We start from the raw sequence: 18,842 nt of genomic DNA on the forward strand, positions 1-18,842 counted from the left end.
GGTGCTTGTGTTCTGTTTGTGTTTCACAGACACTTAAAGAACTTACCTTGGCAACGTGGTCTGAAATCAGCTTCAGATCTTGTTCGGGGTAGGCTGATGGCCAGCATGTGTCTCAGCTGGTGCTCTGGCTGCCCAGCCTGGTGCCCAGCCCTGCAGCCGGTGCCACTGGAGAAGGGCTGCTCACTGCCAGGAGCCTTCCCTGGCTCCAGGGTTTTCAGCTCACCTTCAAGACTCAAGGAGTATTATGTATTTCCTCTTTCTGCTCCCATTCTGTCATATTAGTCCATCATAGCATCCTTTCGTTTTCCTTCCTCCCTTATCACCTGATCTTGAAAAATCCTCGTTGTGGACTGTGGGCAAAGGATGGGCTGGGTCTTTTGTTTTTCCACGGATCTCTGTTGGCTTCTGCACGGGGAGATTGCATCCTCCATGTCTTTGATACTGGTACTCTGCGACTTATGGAGAGGATTGTACAATTGTCTTGTGCGTTGTTGTTACTGTTTTTGGTTATCTGCTGGGAGTTGAGGGGTGCAGTGCTGTAAGAAGTTAGAAAGAAGCAGTATGAAAACCAGGAAAGCTTCAGCCCATCACAGCTTCCCTGGAGATGGATGAAGCAATAAATCCCGGGCGAGGAGGGTTAATCTGTGTCCATAGTGTTTTATTAAATAGTGTGAGCTCAGGCTGGGTTTCGTGGCTGGTGCAGGGTCCCACACGGTTCCATGGTGCATCATTACAGCAGTCCCTGGTCGCACACAGGGTCCCCTCTGTCCCCCTGTCCTGCCCCCAGCTCTGCTGGGCTCTGCTCTGCAGCCACGGGGCAGCAGGAAAGGGACTGGCACACCTGGCTGCCCCTGCTCTTCGGGACGCAGGGCAGGGCACAGGGCTGTCACACAGTCCTCAGGCTTTTCCTTCTGAGACCAGTGGTTCTTTTCCAAAAGACTTAATATGGGGGGAAAATAGCATTTTAATTTAAATCCTTAAAGCAGGCTGCACACATAGAGAGGGGTTTGGGTGGCTAAGTGAGCTGCATTTTCTCAGCTGTGTTATCAGCACAAGACCAAGGAGTGTGCTGCATCAGAGCCCCTTGGAGAGCCCTCCTGTGTAACGCAGGGATCCTTCCCCTGGCTGCCAGAGGAAACAAAACATCACTGGGAGGGAGAGTCCTAGCCTGGCTCCGTGCTACAGAAAGCCCTCTTCAATCACTCAGCACCTGCACAATTGCAATACGGACAACAGATTTCAATCCTGCCATCTTTCCAGGTTACCCCCACACTTTTGATTACATAATTTACTTTTTATCCAGTGTTTTTCCATATTCCCAGGCTGCTCTAGTTCACCCGAGTGTTCACAGCTTAGCAACTCACACTGAACTGATCATTTTCAAGTAGATGTACAAAATGTGTTATGAATGTCTGGGCAGTGGCATTGTGAGGCCTGCTTATGGTTACTGTCTTCAGTTGTTTTTTACCCATTTGTTTTCCTGACCCTGGAAAAGACAAGGCTCCCTGAATTCCTCAGCTCCTGCCTATCCCAGTACTGAGATAAGAGTGGGCTGGAAGCCCTGAGCCTCTTCCTTGGTGATGTTGCTGCATTCTGGCACAATATTTTTTTCTTTTTTCATCACTCCATCCTGTTGCTGTCCATACAGTGCTTTTCTGGCAAAAGTGCAGCTTTTCCACCGTGTTTCTCCAGGGATGGCAGCGTCCATGGAAATATGAAGTGACAAAACTGTATGCTTTCCTGAGGATGAGAATGTCCCAAATCCAGGCTTTGGTTCAGTTGCAAGAGGAGTGCAACCATTCCCAAGTCTGTGCTGCCCACAGGAGCTGCTGGGTGAGGCTGGCTCTGGGTGACACCCTGACGTCCTGACTGGTCACAGGAGAGGTCACTTTGTGTGGAGCTGTTGGTTCCTGTTGGTCAGAGGTGCCCTTGCAGGGCTGTGGTGGGCCCTGTGCTGGAGCCACAGCCGGGCAGGAGCGTGCAGGGTTGAGGGCAGCACTTTACAGGCCAGCTGATAGGAAATGTGCTCTCATGGTGCTGTGGTTTTAGCACTATAATTAGCAGGATCGATACTCGCGCTCCTGTGTGCATCTCCATGTGCAGCAGCGCTTGTGTCTCCCAGGGGAGCTGGAAGGTTCTCTGCAGTTAAGTTGTAGCTGCCCAAGGGTGGATTTCCTGTGTTGGCAAGTCTTTGCAGGGCAGCTGTGGGAGAAGAGGAGGTTGGATGCTGGTAGGAGAGTGCCCAGGCGCAGTCAGACCCGTTCCTTTCCCCTCTCTGGGCTGCTCTGCAAGGCTACGGTGGCCCAGGTGTGCAAGGGATGCCTGTGCTACTGGAGTTAGGTACCGCAGCTGGAAACAGCATCTCTGGCTGCTCCCTCACCGCCCTTGGCATCTCCTCCCTCCTCAAGAGCTCTTCAGCCAGCATCCCACTCTGTTTCCCCCGCACTGGAAGGGGTTGGCCAGCATAACTGGGCCAGTGCTGGCTCCCCATGGACTTTGTGCTTCCTTGAGACATGGGAAGGAGGTCTTCCTCAGGAGGAGTCTTAGTGAAGCTCTTGGCTGTCAGCTGTCCCCATACAGGTTTGCATCTTCAGGCATCTCTTCCAAGGAATGATTAATTGGTGCTTGCAGGTCTGTTGCACAATTAAAAAGGTGTGGGGGCTGTGATTACAAGTTCAGCCTTTCTTGGCGCTTGCTTTCTGTTAACCTCTGTTGTTCTCTGTGCACAGACCCCGTGGGACTGTGGGTGTGCAGGGATGCTGCTCATCACGGGCAGCATGAACAATGTCCTTGTTAGGAGCTGCTCCAAGACCCTGTGAAGAAGTTGGCTGCTGAAGCCAAGCAGTAGCTGGGACTGTGCCTCCCCCTGGGCTTTAGCCCCTCCTCATTAAGCAGGTCCGGGCTATTGATTGGGAGCTTGTGTTTGGAAGAGTCTTACTTACTCTATGCATTATCTTGACAGATTGATCAGACCTGATTGAGAACCTCTTAAAGGAACGAACAGCTGTAATGGGAAAGTTGGACTCTGTCATCCGTTAGGATGATTCTGGGAGCGAGAAGAACGAGGCTGACATCTTGGAGCAATTGTATTTACAATTAACATGGCTGAAAACGATTGCCTCTATTGATCCCCCCTTCCTGCAATTACAGCCCCATTGTTTACATTCCAGCACTTCAGTTATAAAAAGGAAATTCAATAATTATTGCATTATTTAAAGTTAAAGTGCCACAGAGTTTGCTGGCTATGCTTGCTGGTTGATTTAACGTTCAGTAAAATCCATGCTGAGCTCTCCATCCTTAGGCTGAGCAATATTTGGCTTTTAATGAGACTTCAAGGGCTGGTGGAGCAAACCCCATTTGCTGGGTTGCTTTTGGGTTTGTGGGGGAACCCAAAACCTTGCAGCACAGCTACATGGCTAACAAGGAGAGCAAGTGGTGTTCACTTATTGCAGGCAGGGCTGGAGGGCTCAGAAAATACAGATGTGGTGGGATGTAGGGATGGGCTGTTAATGGGGGCAGTTGTGTTTGTTCTTGGGAACTTGGACTGGTACCTCAGGCTCTGTGGCAGGAGGGAGTGCTACATTTCCAGCCTGTAGGTAAGAAAGATAAGGATAAGATAAGCAGTTACCACAAGCTCAGCTGCAGAAACTCAGGGGCAAACGAGCCTGAGCTGCAGCACTGGCGCTGCACCACGGAGGTGTGAGCACGGAGGCAGGAGCAGGGAAGGGTTTGTAACGCTGCTCCTCTGGAAGCAGTAAACAATTCAGGATGTTGGTTGGGTAAGAAAGAGCAGAAGTTCAGCTTTTGAACCTGCTGCTGGATGCAGGATCGATTTCCCCCTTGCAGGAGGAGGGGAGGCTGCTGGCACTGCAGCCCTGCCCAGCGCGGGTCCCACTGCGCTGCCCGCCCCCAGCTCAGGAGATTCCAGCTGGGACTGCAGGTGTGAAAGGAGAGCAAGATGGATTGGCCAGCCCTGACTTTTATGGAGTACTTGGAACAGACCAGGATCAGACAGCTGCATCCACATGACTTTCATTAAAAATTCAGATTCTTCTCTTGCAGGGCTGTGTGATTTATCTCGAGCAGCACATCAGAGGCACACGAGGGCAGGAGATGCTCACGAGGCCCCTGAGGTCTGCAGCGGGGTTGGGTCCCTTTCTGTGGTGACCCATAGCCCCGCTCCAGCTCTGCTGTAAGGGTCACCTCCTGTCCCTCCCCAGGGGTGTACAGTCCTCATGGCACTGAAGGGTTTCCTACTAAGCCTGTGACTAATTACCCCTGTCTGACCTCACTCCGAGGAAGAGTCGGTCTCTGGGTTTTCTCTTATGCTGCAGGAGATCAGGAGGTTTTCTCCTGATCTGCTGGCAGGGCTGAAGTGGTTCCAGTAGCTCCTGAGCTTGGTCAACCTCTCCGAGTAAACGCTGAGGCTCTGCCGGGTTCGCGTGCTGGTTCTGGTCACTGGGGCTGCTCAGATATCAGTGCTTGGAGGAGGAAGCCAGCACAGTGCACCTCTGTGGTGCTGCTTCTTTCCGTGGCTTTTGTGACCTTCCAGCAGATTTTTGGCTCCTTCTTCCCCAGCTGCATCTGTCAGTTCTTTGAAATCACTGCTTTACCCATCCTAACAGAGCTGAGTGCTGAGTTCAGAGGTACGAAAAGTGTTACATGTGGAGAAAATCTCTGCCAAAGATGTTGAAGTCTGACAACTTCTTTTTCAAGAAACTCTGGGTAGTGGAGTGGCCTTTGTATTCATGGCAGGGCATGCTGTGAAGTGGGAGTGCTGGGAAATGATGTGGAGGAGGTTTCTGCAGACTGTTTGTCAGTGACCCTGTGCGTTGTACCCTGTGAGCATTTTCTGCTTAGCAGAAGAAAACAGTTCTGAGGCAGACACTGGAGAGTGATGGCTGGACAGTCGGTGTGGCGGGACCGGCCAGCCTGGCACCGGGGCAGTGGCACCGGGGCAGTGGCACCAGGGCAGTGGCACCGGGGCAGTGGCACCGGAGCAGTGGCACCAGGGCAGTGGCACCGGGGCAGTGGCACCAGGGCAGTGGCACCGGAGCAGTGGCACTGGAGCAGTGGCACCGGGGCAGTGGCACCGGAACAGTGGCACCGGGGCAGTGGCACTGGAGCAGTGGCACCGGGGCAGTGGCACAGGGCAGTGGCACCAGGGCAGTGGCACCGGGGCAGTGGCACCGGAACAGTGGCACCAGAGCAGTGGCACCGGAGCAGTGTGGCACAGGGCAGTGGCACAGGGCAGTGGCACCGGGGCAGTGGCACTGGAGCAGTGGCACCGGGGCAGTGGCACAGGGCAGTGGCACCGGGGCAGTGGCACCAGGGCAGTGGCACTGGAGCAGTGGCACCGGGGCAGTGGCACCAGGGCAGTGGCACCAGGGCAGTGGCACAGGGCAGTGGCACCGGGGCAGTGGCACCAGAGCAGTGGCACAGGGCAGTGGCACCGGGGCAGTGGCACTGGAGCAGTGGCACCGGGGCAGTGGCACCAGGGCAGTGGCACCAGGGCAGTGGCACCAGGGCAGTGGCACAGGGCAGTGGCACCGGGGCAGTGGCACCGGAGCAGTGGCACAGGGCAGTGGCACAGGGCAGTGGCACAGGGCAGTGGCACCGGGGCAGTGGCACCAGAGCAGGGCCACCGGGGCAGTGGCACAGGGCAGTGGCACAGGGCAGTGGCACTGGAGCAGTGGCACTGGAGCAGTGGCACAGGGCAGTGGCACCGGAGCAGTGGCACCGGGGCAGTGGCACCAGGGCAGTGGCACAGGGCAGTGGCACAGGGCAGTGGCACCAGGGCAGTGGCACAGGGCAGTGGCACCAGGGCAGTGGCACAGGGCAGTGGCACAGGGCAGTGGCACCAGGGCAGTGGCACCGGGGCAGTGGCACCGGAACAGTGTGGCACAGGGCAGTGGCACCAGGGCAGTGGCACAGGGCAGTGTGGCACAGGGCAGTGGCACCAGGGCAGTGGCACAGGGCAGTGGCACAGGGCAGTGGCACAGGGCAGTGGCACCAGGGCAGTGGCACCAGGGCAGTGGCACTGGAGCAGTGGCACAGGGCAGTGGCACCAGAGCAGTGGCACCGGGGCAGTGGCACAGGGCAGTGGCACAGGGCAGTTTCACCAGGGCAGTGGCACCGGGGCAGTGGCACAGGGCAGTGGCACAGGGCAGTGGCACCAGGGCAGTGGCACTGGAGCAGTGGCACTGGAGCAGTGGCACCGGGGCAGTGGCACCAGAGCAGTGGCACCAGGGCAGTGGCACCGGAGCAGTGGCACCGGAGCAGTGTGGCACAGGGCAGTGGCACAGGGCAGTGGCACCAGGGCAGTGGCACCAGGGCAGTGGCACCGGAGCAGTGGCACAGGGCAGTGGCACCAGGGCAGTGGCACCGGGGCAGTGGCACAGGGCAGTGGCACCAGAGCAGGGCCACCGGGGCAGGGCCACCCCGGGCACACCGCGGGGCCAGGGCAGGGCTGGGGCACACGCCGCGGCGGCTGGCACCGAGCTGGGGCAGAGCAGGCCCATGGGGCCCCGGAGCAGGCCCGGGCTGTGCTGAGCCCTGCGGGCACGGGCTGGTTTGGGGGTGTGTGTGTGGGGATAGGTGCTGGAGGCCGCGCTCGCTTGGTGCAGGACAGGAACACCCATGTTCCCCGGGGAGCTGCACTCGTGAGCCGTATGGTTTCCATCAGAGCGTTCCTCTCTCTGTTTCTGATTTAAAGTGTAGCTTTGACTCACCCTGATCAATATTTTGCATGCCATGCGTGAAGAACCAGATGTTGGAAGTTTCCTATTGTGGAGAGGGAGGGGGGAACACCCCCTCAGACTCACAGAAATCGATGTTTTCTGACTGAAGTTGGTTGGTTTTCCTTGGAACAATATATTCTTTTGATTTTCAAGTTGATTTGTCTTCTAACAAGGTTCTGGTTTAGTATTTTGAATTTGTTTCCTGTGATACGGATAAATTCTCACAAGGGGGAAGTTTAACAGTGTGATGGGCAATAACTACACGTACTTGGACAACATTTCATCGCCTCCAGCAGCTCACGGCTCGGACTGGCTCGGCCCTCATGTCTGCTTTCTCTGGACTGCTCCTTTCCTCCACTGGAGGGTGGGTTGAATCAGGTGCATGGGCTTGGTGGCACCCTCAGCCTGTGACTCCTCCTGCACCATGGGCACGTGAGGCTGACCCCAGCACAAGAGATGCTTGAGAGGAGGCAAGAGAGGAGCATGGAATAAGACACACTTATTAAACTGTTTAAAACAAATGTTTTCCTAAAACCCCCTTTTAAATGAGAGCAGTGCAGACTGTGCCTCTGGTTCCACAGAGACCATGTCCTTAATATTTCCTTGAACCCGTGACCGGATTTTTCTCTAATTGCTCACTGGGGGTTTTCTCTGGCTCGGTGCAGAAGCTGCTGCTGAGCCCGTGGGCACTTCCCAAGCTCGGCACGGGGTGTGTGGGATGGGAGGATGGGGCTGGTGTGGCTCCTGAGGATGGGGCTGGTGTGGCTCCTGAGGACGAGGACGGGGCTGGTGTGGCTCCTGAGGACGGGGCTGGTGTGGCTCCTGAGGACGGGGCTGGTGTGGCTCCTGAGGACGGGGCTGGTGTGGCTCCTGAGGACGGGGCTGGTGTGGCTCCTGAGGACGGGGCTGGTGTGGCTCCTGAGGACAGGGCTGGTGTGGCTCCTGAGGTGTGGCTCCTGAGGACGGGGCTGGTGTGGCTCCTGAGGACGGGGCTGGTGTGGCTCCTGAGGACGGGGCTGGTGTGGCTCCTGAGGACGGGGCTGGTGTGGCTCCTGAGGACGGGGCTGGTGTGGCTCCTGAGGACGGGGCTGGTGTGGCTCCTGAGGACCAGGATGGGGCTGGTGTGGCTCCTGAGGACGGGGCTGGTGTGGCTCCTGAGGACGGGGCTGGTGTGGCTCCTGGAGCCAGAGCCCGGCCAGCAGCAGGACAGGACCAGGAGGTGGTGGCAGGGGTAGTCTGTAGGCTCAGGCACAGCCAGGCTGGCAGCAGGGTGGAACCAGGGAGGCTGTGGTGGGCTCAGGCAGAGGCAGGCTGGCAGCAGGGTGGAACCAGGGAGGCTGTGGTGGCTCAGGCACAGCCAGGCTGGCGAGGCTGGGCTGCCTGGGATGGGCACGCCGCTCTCGTGGAGGGCTCGCTGACCTTTCGTGCCTTAAGCCATTCGTCTTTTTCTGGCTCAGGAAGAGGGTAACGCATGCAAACAATAGAAATGAGATGAGGAAGAAGTTCTTATAAGGGAAAACAGCAAAAAATCTTTTGAGGGCACCAGTGGGATTAGTGCCCTCGTGGATTCTTCAAATATTACAGTGAATTTAATTAAATACATCGTGATCCCAAAAGAGGCTCATCTAATTAGCCAGATCTAGAATACATTTATTCTCTTTCCTTGCTCTTCCAATGAGAAGCCTCAGCATCAGCTCATATCCTATTTTTAATCATTCCTAGACTCAGAGGGCTCTCCTTCCTCCGTGTGAGCAAGGCACACAGCGCTGGGTAATATGTGTCTTTAATCTTATCTCAGCTGTAACTGAGATAATAAGAATCAGAATTTTTTACCAGAAGGTCCTGGCTGCACGTAGGCAATATTTTTGATTGACAAACCTCAAGATCATGTCTAAATCGCTGTACTTGTGCCTCGGGCCAAGTGTGTGCTGAGGAAAGAGCTCCATGAGATGACACAGAGACTCAGGGAGGTCTCGGGGTTGGATGGCAGGAGCTGGCAGGCAGTATTGCACAGCTGAACTGTTAGGTGTGGGGTGGAAACACCAAAGGCCTTCATTGAGGATTCCATGTTGTTTCACCTTGGTTTTCATTTTTCCTAGATAGTGACATGCCCTTACTGTGGAATTGGGAAAGTTCCTGTGACCTCCTGCTGCCCAGGGGGAAGGGACACAGCTGTGCTGCGGCAGCCAGTGTGGCTGTGCAGGGCGAATTCTACTCTTTGCCTCTAAGAAAGAATTTCCCCGTCTGTGGGAGCCATGACAGGAAATGGCTGCTTGTTTCCCAGAGGCATGGCCCTCTGTACCAGGGAGGGGATTGATGGGTGTTGCCAGATAATTGTGGTATGAGAATCCAGCGTGAGCTGTGCTGGCTGTGACCGCACAGCTCGGGAGGGGACAGGGTTTTTCCAGGTGGTACCTGGCTGCAGGCCCACCATTGGCTTTTCAGCCAAGGTCTCTGTCACAGCCATCTTGCAGGCCAGGCTGCTGCTTCCTTCCTGATCCAAGGGAGTAAAACCTGGGTGCCAGAGAGCAGAGAGTTGGATGATGGACAGGATGGCTCTGCACTCTGCTTCCATACACTGTGTCCAGACCTCTTTATCTAGTGGGTTTGTTGTGATCTAGGGTTGCTTTGGTTTTACTCTTCCTAGTGTTCCATGAGCATTTACCAAATTTAATGTTGAATTTGTTATGCAGTTGGACCCCCTCCCAGGACAAGCTTTGAGTGTGAAGGAATGAGCCCTCAGTGGGTTGTGAGCAGGTGTTACTGCTGGGTCTGGTGCTTTCCCTCACTGAGGGAGATGGTGTTGGCTGTGTCCATCTGTGCTTTGAGCCCATTTCAGTGCATTTTGGTTTTCATGCTCTTCAGCAGGAGACGGTGTAATACCTTGGGAACAAACAGGCATTGTCTCATCGGATCTGTGTCAAAACATGGTTCCTTAACTAATTCCCAGGTGGCTTTTAGCGATTTACAGTGGACTAACCCAGGAGGCTGGGGGTGATGAAGGTCACTGACATCCCTCTGCTCTGCTCTCCACAGCATCTGCAGCACCATGAGAGCGGGGTGGAAGGGGAAAGCTGCTACTACCACTGTGTGCTCTGTAACTACTCCACCAAGGCCAAGCTGAACCTGATCCAGCACGTGCGCTCCATGAAACACCAGCGCAGCGAAAGCCTGCGGAAGCTGCAGCGCCTCCAGAAAGGCCTTCCTGAGGAAGAGGAGGACCTCGGGCAGATCTTCACCATCCGCAAGTGTCCGGCTGCCGAGGCTGGTGAGTGCTGCTGCCGCTCCTGGGCGCGAGCGGGGCCGGGGCTGTGGGGTGGGCGAGGGGCTCCGACCCACTGGGCTGGTTGGTGACAACCTGGGCGAAGCTCCTGTCTCTGTTCCCTGCTGTGGGCTGGCACAGTTTATCAGTAATTACCAGTAATTATCATAATAATCATTATCAGTTATACATGTCAGGAACCCCACCTGCCTGAGGTGGGGTTTGGGAGGTTGAAGTGTGTGTGTTGGTTCAGGTCGGTGTCTTAAACCCTGGAATATTGTATGAGTATCTAAAGATTCTGTCATACCTGTGCAACTCAACAAACAGTGCACCAGTAGATGTTTTGCAATGAGTCAAGTGATGCCCTGAGCACCACATAAGCTGTGCCAGCTTGGCACTGATTTCTGGTACTGCAGCCACTCTGGACTGGGAGGAGGAGCTGGGCAAAAGGGGTGGGCAGGACATGTGAGTTTGCCACGTCTGTTTTCCATGTCTCCTCTAAAGTGAAGGGCTTATATGAAACATTTGCTCACACAGATCATAGGGCAGGGATTGCAGCTGTGAATCCAGCAAGAGTTGGTGTGCCTAAAAGGAGCAGCTAGGCTGGGTGGAGTAGAGATGGTACTTTGTTTAGTCATGTAACGGATTGAGACGTTTTTAATGTTCTGAAAAACCCAGGTCTCGTGAAGCCCTCTTGGGAGGGAGGAGGAGAATCATCCTGGGTCAGCTGGTTTGTGGGCTGTCGAGGCACAACGGTGCTGGAGCTGGGGTGTGCCAGCAAAAACCTTCACAATCTTCATAGCTTCAAGCAGGACTTTTCTCTATGACTGCTGTGAAAATGGGTAAATCCTACAAATAGCCACTCTGGGGAACTGGCATTCTGCAGTGAATGTTCATGGAGACAAGGAAGGTGATCTTGGCTGAAAGGCTTGAGAAGGGACAGCAGCAGCAGCTGAGGGGGAACATGTGGGTTTTTGGAAATGTCCCTTGAATTCACGTCTGGATCTCATTGCTGTTATGCCTGTGAGTAATGAGGATCTGAAATAAACCCAAAACACCCCAAGAGTGTGATGGGAGGTTTTTCATTAGGAGTTAAATTCAGTCTTGTGGAAAAGGGTGGCCAGCCTGTGACCCTGGTGGCCCAGCAGAGTGCGAGCATGGAGCACGCTCCCCAAAGGTCACAGTGACAGCAGGAGCGTGGCGCTGCCACACCAGCCCGGGGGCACACGGGCACAGCAGCCTTGTGCCCAGGAAAGCATCCCCAGTTCCAAAGGGCTCTTTGGGCAGGGCTCTGGGTTCTGAGCTGCTTAAGTGCAGAATGAGCAGAGAGGGGAAACCATCCGTGCCCTTTGTGATAGACAGAACAACCTTGAAAACCTTGTCTCCTCTAGAAATTTCTGTTTGCCTTGTCTTTTACTGTACAAACCTTATCTTTCCCGTCCGGCCGCCCAGATTAGGACATGGCAGGTACTGGGAGGGCAGGAGCTGACTGGCTGGGAGGGAAAACAGTTTGGTGACCATTTTAAAAAACGTATTATTTTTGAAGTAAAAGTCCGGACAAGTCACTGAAAGGAAAGCTTGATTTACAAATATTTTGATTTCCTTTAAGCTTGCTGGTTCTTCAACAAACACTGACAGCAAACAAGACACAATTTCTTGATCACACTGTATTTCAAAGGTTATGAATACAAGCAAGAATAAGGCTGCAGAAGGCAAAGGGGGTATCTTGGGTCGGTTTTGCAAGTCACTTTAAGCTGAGATACTTATTTCAAACACTCCTGGAGCCCATGGTTCAGCTGGTCGAAGTGGGGCGCCTCAGTGGTGTGCTGGGCCAGGCATCCCTGCAGGGATGGGAGTCAGGTGTGGATGAGAAGCTGCTGTAACCCCGAGGGGGAGAAGGGGTGCTCCCATCTCCCACTCGTTCTGATCCCCTCCATCCCCCAGGTGAGGGGATGCTCGGCTGGGGGGCACAGGGACAGTGTGACTCTGTGCCCTTTGTCTCCCCCTGCTCTCCAGCAGCGTCTCTCCTGTGTCCCCATCAAGGAGTTTTTTGTTGTTTCCTGACCACTGGCTGGACTTTTTGTTGTTGCTGTGCTGCAGTCCAAGTGCAGTGGTGTGTTCTGTCCCATGGCCTCGTGTGCTGCAGGGGAGTCACCCCATTCCCCTCCTGCTCCGTCCCATTGCTGTGCTGGGCGCCGCTGCTGGGGCTGAACGCTGGGGGTGCCTGCTCTGGGTGTGCCTGCTCGGGGTGTGCCTGCAATGTGTGTGCTCTGGGTGTACCTGCTCTGTGTGTGCCTGCACTGTGTGCACTACTCTGTGTGTGCACTACTCTGCGTGTGCCTGCTCTGGGTGTACCTGCAATGTGTGTGCTCTGGGTGTACCTGCTCTGTGTGCACTACTCTGTGTGTGCCTGCAATGTGTGTGCTCTGGGTGTACCTGCAATGTGTGTACCTGCTCTGTGTGTGCCTGCAATGTGTGTGCTCTGGGTGTACCTGCAATGTGTGTACCTGCTCTGTGTGTGCCTGCAATGTGTGTGCTCTGGGTGTGCCTGCTCTGGGTGTGCCTGCAATGTGTGTGCTCTGGGTGTACCTGCTCTGGATGTGCCTGCACTGTGTGCACTACTCTGTGTGTGCCTGCACTGTGTGTGCTCTGGGTGTGCCTGCTCTGGGTGTGCCTGCAATGTGTGTGCTCTGGGTGTGCCTGCACTGTGTGTGCTCTGGGTGTACCTGCTCTGGGTGTGCCTGCTCTATGTGCACTACTCTGTGTGTGCCTGCACTGTGTGTGCTCTGTGTGTGCCTGCAATGGGTGTGCTCTGGGTGTACCTGCAATGTGTGTGCCTGCAATGTGTGCACTACTCTGTGTGTGCACTACTCTGGGTGTACTACTCTGTGTGTGCCTGCTCTGGGTGTGCCTGCACTGTGTGCACTACTCTGTGTGCACTACTCTGTGTCTGCCTGCAGTGTGTGCACTGCTCTGTGTGTACCTACTCTGTGTGTACCTGCTCTGCGTGCACCTATTCTGTGTGTACCTACTCTGTGTGTACCTGCTCTGCGTGTACCTGCTCGCTGCTGCCTGCAGCATGTAGGAGAGAGCAGTGCTGTCTGGAGATAGTGAGTAGATATTTGCTTGTGTAGATGCATCTCAATCTGTTGGAAGAGCTCTGATCACACCTTAATTAGTCCTCTAACAATCTGCAAAGGTCAGTGCCAATTGCCTGTTCATTTACATTTGTAATTGTGATGGTTCTTGATTGCACATTAGTTGCAACTCACTCCCTCCCACCCTGCAGAAGCGCAGGCAGCCTGAGCAGCCGCTCCAGGGACACGGGGACCTTTGTCCCTGCCTGTGCCACCCCTCGGCCCTCTCCAAAAACTGGGTGTCTTTTGGGGAAGAGTATTAGCATCTGCCCTCCGCTTCCAGTAAGGGGATGATGAAGTTGTTGGCAGGGAAATTATACAGACATCAGGCAGGAAACCCAGTCCTCCCTGAACTGGATAATTAAAGACAATTAAACTTTTCTTTATGCTTTGAGAAGTGTGCTCATTACGCAGGAGATGGGGGAGCGGCTGGAAGTTCAGCTGGTTTGTTGATCAGAGAGAGCACAGCTTCAGGGAAGGGGGTATTGTCCTCTCAGGGTATTTTTGAACATCTCTTGCTGTGGTATTTGAGCTGCTGCCACTGCAGATGTCAGCCCCTTGCTGCAGCAGCATCTGTGTAATGTTACCCATAAGCTAATTGATTTTTAATGATGGGGGTTTAGAGAAGAAAAAAGTAAAGAAAGAGTGGCCATAATAAAAACCAAAATGTTCTCAAGATGTTGGATGAATGCACTTACAGCTCATTAGATAATGACAGAAACAAATGTGAAACAACCTGCATCGGATTTCCATTCTGACTTAGGAAGTGTTTCTTTCATCCCAGAAGGCATCGAGCAGCACACGCTCTGCCCAGCTCGGGCAGCGTGCGCAGGGCTGGTGGTCAGCGCGGGATTCCTGCTCTGTGTCCAGCCCATGTGCCCCTTCTGTCCCCATGGTATTTCTCTCCATGTGCCACCCACACAGAGGGGCTGCTGGGCCCCCAGTGCTCAGCCTGTGTCCCCCTGGGCAAGAGCTGGTTGCACTTGATGTGTTTGCTCCCTTACCTGTTTCTCCTGGCCGCTCCCGTTTCCCATCTCTGCTCTCCCTTTCCGTGGTGTGTTCTGCGGGAGGAGCAGAAGGGCTTTGCCACCAGGGTGTGGGACAGACATCCTTTAGGTGCCGTCAGCTGGACACGCTCCTTGCCTGCGCCAGCCTCTCCCCTTGCCACAGAGGGCGGTGCCTGTGGTGCCACAGTCACAGCAGCCCTCATTGCTGCCAGTTCCGTGGCCATCACCTCCTTGCAGCAGGGCTCATTCTTGCTGGGGCCCTGCAGCAGGAGCAGGGCAGGTGCTCTGGCAGCCCGTGCTGACACCAAGAGCTGTGAAGAGCCCCTTTGTCCCGGTAGGACGGGGGGCAGGGGAGCCACCTCTGCCCCTCTGCCAGCCCCCAGCACGGCAGGGCCACACTCCCTGCTCCAAACGGGGGGTTACAGGTGTTTTGGGGAGTACCTTTACTGCAAGGCTCTGCTCTGAGAACCCCCAGAAAGCTGCTGGCTCCTTGGAAGGGGGGCATGCCTCAGAGCCCCTGCTTTCCCCCTCCCTCTGCCCCACAGGCAGAGCTGCACTGTTTGTCCACATCTCGCTGGTGTGTCAGTGTTTGACCTTTCCAGGGCTGGGAGCTGCAGACTGAAATCGGGATGTGAATCTTTAATGAAACCAAGTATGTAAACAGAGCTACAGTATAGCCAAAGCAGTATTCAGATGAGAAAACCCCACGTGGTTTAAAAATGGTGGTTCCCAACCTCAGCATCACACCTCAGCCTGACTCTGCCTGTGTCACCTGCAGACAGCAGGGTGCTCATTTGGTTGCTGCACCTCTGTGCACTGAGTCATGCGATTCCTTCTTCATCATCAAGCATGGAGTAATTATTCATGGGGTTTGTTACAGCAGAGGTGTGAGATGTGCTGGGGTGGATTTTTCATGATAGCAGATGCTCTACTTCCAGTAGAACTTGTGAAGTGAAAGTTGGTAGTGATAAATTACATTTCTCCCTGCTTAAAATAAATGTAGTGGGATCTGATGTCCTCCACTTGGTCTCCATTAGAGACAGTGTGGTCATTCTTAATGACGCCTGTCAGTCTCCAACTTCTGATGGAGGTAATGGAGGGTTTCGGAAAGAAATCACCGGTTTGCTTTGTAATCTCTCTCCAGTTTTTCATGGGATTTGATTTCACAGAGCAATTAAAACCAAGCAGGTGACCTGTATGGTGCCTGCAGGAGAAGAGCACACAGAGCCCATGCTGCAGCATCTGCCAGTCAAAAAAGCACTCTGCAGCTCTGGCTCTGCTGCTGATGCCACAGTTACATGGCTGAAATGTGTGGCCCTTGCAGAGGGCTGGGGAAGTAATTTCCAGGCTTGTCCTTGATTGGCACATTTAATAATCTGCCAACCCAGGTTACAGCCTGATCTCTGTGTGCAAACACCAAGTGCTGCCCAGCTTCATCTGTATCTCTTGGGCTTTTTACCTCTCTGCAAAACTTGGTACTGCCTTTTCCCAGTATGTGCTCTGTAAGCCCCGAGGGCAGGGATCTGTAGCCCCTGCTCAGCTTTGTTTCCCTAGTGCTGTGTGTAAACCCAGCCAAGCCTGGTGTGTGCAGGGTCAGAGCTGGGCGGGTGGTTCTGGGGGTGCTGGAGCCCTTGGGGTGCCCCAGCTGGGGCTGGGCAGCAGCTTGTCCCGGGGGAAATCCCTTCCTGTCATCCCCTGAGGCTCAGGGAGCCAGACGAGGGGCTGTGCTGCTTGGGGACGATGTTCACCCGTGGTGCAGTAGCACCTGTGGCCCAGCAGCAGAGGCAAACAGCCCTGGGCCACGTGTGTATTGGGCTGATTGAACTTGCAGTTCCCTTTCCTGCAGCAGTTCTGATCTCCCTGCCAACCCCACCAGCTACCCCCACATGCAGGATTATCTCTTGTTTTCCAAGATCTTGTGTCACTCACACGTGTTCATTTAGAGGACAGTTTGTTGCCTTCCCCTTTGTTGTTCTGCTGAACCTTGGAATTTTTTTCATTTTTTAGTGGATTGAATGGCTTCAGGACCTTTTACCTTTCCAGCAAGTTCCTAACAGAGTTGCAGTATTTCTGGTGTGGCCTCTCCACTGAGGGCCATCCCAAGTCTGAGCAGATGACAGAGTCTCTCCTCCATGGTCAGGCAGAGACACAGGGGAAGCTTTTGGTTCTGCTTTAGTTTCAGTTTGCTTTAATGGTCATTGAAATCCAGCAGAAGTGTTTCCAGCAGCCATGGATCATGTTGGCTCCTTCAGAAGGCCTGAGGACATGAGGAGAGTCCAGCAGTTTGAGAAACTTTTAGGGGTCTTTCCTGGTATTGTCCTGTAACATAATTTCTATCTGTTCCCTCCTTGCATCCTTTCTCCTGCCTCCATTTTGGAGAGCCCCATTCCCATCCCAGCAGCATCGCCCTGTCCTTTTCCATTTGGGACACCATGGGGCTGTTGAGGTCTGGGTCCAGAGAATGCAGGGATAAAGTTGGTTCTCTTTAATATCTGGCAGAAGGAGATTTCCTTTGGTTTTTGGTTTTTTTGGGTTTTTTTTTTTTTGTTTTTTTGGTTTTTTGCTTTTTTTGGGGTTGGTTTTGAGTTTAAAGTCAAGAGCATTTGTGCCTTAGCTCTGCTTTGACCAACCAGCAGCAGAGATAATCTCAAAAGGATATGAAAGGTTTAATCATTTTAATTTTGTTTTTATTAAAGTTGGTTGTGCCTTTTTTCCTGTGCCCCTGGTAGAGGGGGGCTGTAACAGAAGCCTGCCCAAAGGCTGCAGCATCTGGTGAATGACAGGGCAGCAGCACCCAGCAGTGGCAGGAATCTCACTAACTCCATCCTGCTCCACCTCCACTTGTCCTGGGGAGCTCATGGCTTTCATTAAGCAGAAAGAGAGGAAGCTCTGACAGCTGACTTGTTCTAGGATGTTTTTCTTGTTCGACTGCATCTTAAAGCCCTTTCCACTTAGGAAGAGTAAAGGAGGAAGTATCACCAGATGCTGCAGTACAACACTGTGAGGCTCCCGGTCCCTCTTCTCCTCTGCTTTTTTCTCTGTGTTCAAGCCAACTCCAGAGCCAGACTGAAGCCCAGCTCTCAAGAGCCCAGAGTCTCCCTGAGCTCTGTTTCCCTTGGGACTCAAGAGTGGCATCCGAGTCTCTTGGAACTCTGTCCCTGGAGCTCTGCCTTCGATGCCCAGGGCGTGGTGCCCGCTGCACCTTCTGCTTCTCTTCCCTGTTGCTCTTTTCCCCTTTCTCCTGCACAATTTAGAATAGGGAGCTATTCTCCTGAGGACCTGGAGGTGGTTGTTGCAGTGGTGCAGGTTAAAGGCTGAGGTCTCTCCCTGTGAGGGGTGAATCAGTAAAGCTTTGGAGACCTTGCAGGTACTGCAGCGTGGTCCCCAGGTGTGCAGGAGCAGGCGAGATGTCCATGTGAGTGACATGGGATTCACACTGACAGCAGACTGGCCTCTTGGTGAAGGTCCCATCAGTGTGGCTGTGCTGCTTCTGTCCCAGACTCGCCCCTGCTCAGGTGCTGTGTCTGACCCAAACCCCTGCTTTGATCTGCTGGTGGTGCCATGAAGAAAAAGAAACCCTCCAAAACCTTACCCACATTCTCCAGCAACTGTTCCTCCACTTCTAGCACTGATTTATGATGTTTGTCCCACAGACTCTGTTGCAGCAGCTCCTATCTAGCACCTTCCCACAGATCTCACTCTTGTAGCCATTGCTGTGCTTCTGTTTTCTCCCTGGCTGTGGTACTGGGCTTCAGATTAAATATCTCTGGAGCAAACATGCCTCCGCCTTGTTCCCAGGTTAATGAGTTGATAGAGTTGCCTGGCTGCTGTGCTGTTCTTGGTGTATTAGTTTGGAGTCTCTTCTTTTGTCCCACTGTTGACCTGCACTGGGAGGGGCTGGAGGTTCAGCACAGAGTTCTGATGGTCCCTGAGCACCTTGTTCCCTGCTGGATGCCCAGTGCCACCCTGGCTGGGGACAGGGGCAGAAAGGAAGGGTCACTTATGTTCATCTGGGCACAGGCTTTGTGTTCGGAGGCAGCAAGGGTGTTTGACCTGGTTTGTGAGTAAGCAGTGGAGCAGGGGAGACCTGGAGCAGCACGCTGGTGTGCCTGTTTGGAAGGTGGATTGGAAGCCTGCTGCCACCAAACATGCCCATTTGGAGTTAGAGGCTTCACTGGCCTGTGTGAATGATCCATTTGTTTATCCAAGCTGATACAAGCCCACAGGGTCATGCTCAGCACTGTAAGAGAACGTCCTTGCCCCTGTCCCTCTTCAGGGAATATCCTTGCAGGGCATCAGCTCCTTTCCTGGTTGTTCTGCCTTGTCCCTGCCCTGGTTCTCTCAGAGTTCATTCTGCTGCAGGAGCACGTGTCTGATGGTCTTTAACTGGCAGCACTGAAGGAGGAGCCCCCTGCGACCCAAACCTCACCATGCAAACCCAACACACTGCCCAAAGTGAGACAGTTGAGACCTCTGTTCAGAGGAGACGTTGTGAGAATAGGGAGTGCTCTCCTCCACCTCTCATCTGTAGGTTGTGGATTTAATTGCAAGAGATATACAGCTTGGGTTCTGAATTGGATTCCTTTTTTTTCTGTACGAGCCATAGGCAAAATGAGATTCCATACCTTATCAGTGGGGTGATTTGTGAAACAAGGTTTGGCAGCAGCTGGCTCAGGCTGGCAGTGACCCCTGGCCC

The 18,842-nt window shown here is 54.0% G+C and overlaps 1 protein-coding gene across 1 annotated transcript in view; it reads left to right on the plus strand.

The window, feature by feature from the left end:
• Positions 1 to 18,842, plus strand: part of ZFHX3 (zinc finger homeobox 3) — a 130,385-nt gene that overhangs the window by 61,401 nt on the left and 50,142 nt on the right. Inside the window, exon 4 of the mRNA XM_036390195.2 lies at positions 9,777 to 10,008. Coding sequence (XP_036246088.1) covers positions 9,777 to 10,008 — 232 coding nt within the window. The remainder of the gene's footprint in view (positions 1 to 9,776; positions 10,009 to 18,842) is intronic.

The sequence above is a fragment of the Molothrus ater genome, chromosome 12 (genome assembly GCF_012460135.2).
Source record: "Molothrus ater isolate BHLD 08-10-18 breed brown headed cowbird chromosome 12, BPBGC_Mater_1.1, whole genome shotgun sequence".
Classification (NCBI taxonomy): Eukaryota; Metazoa; Chordata; class Aves; order Passeriformes; family Icteridae; genus Molothrus; species Molothrus ater.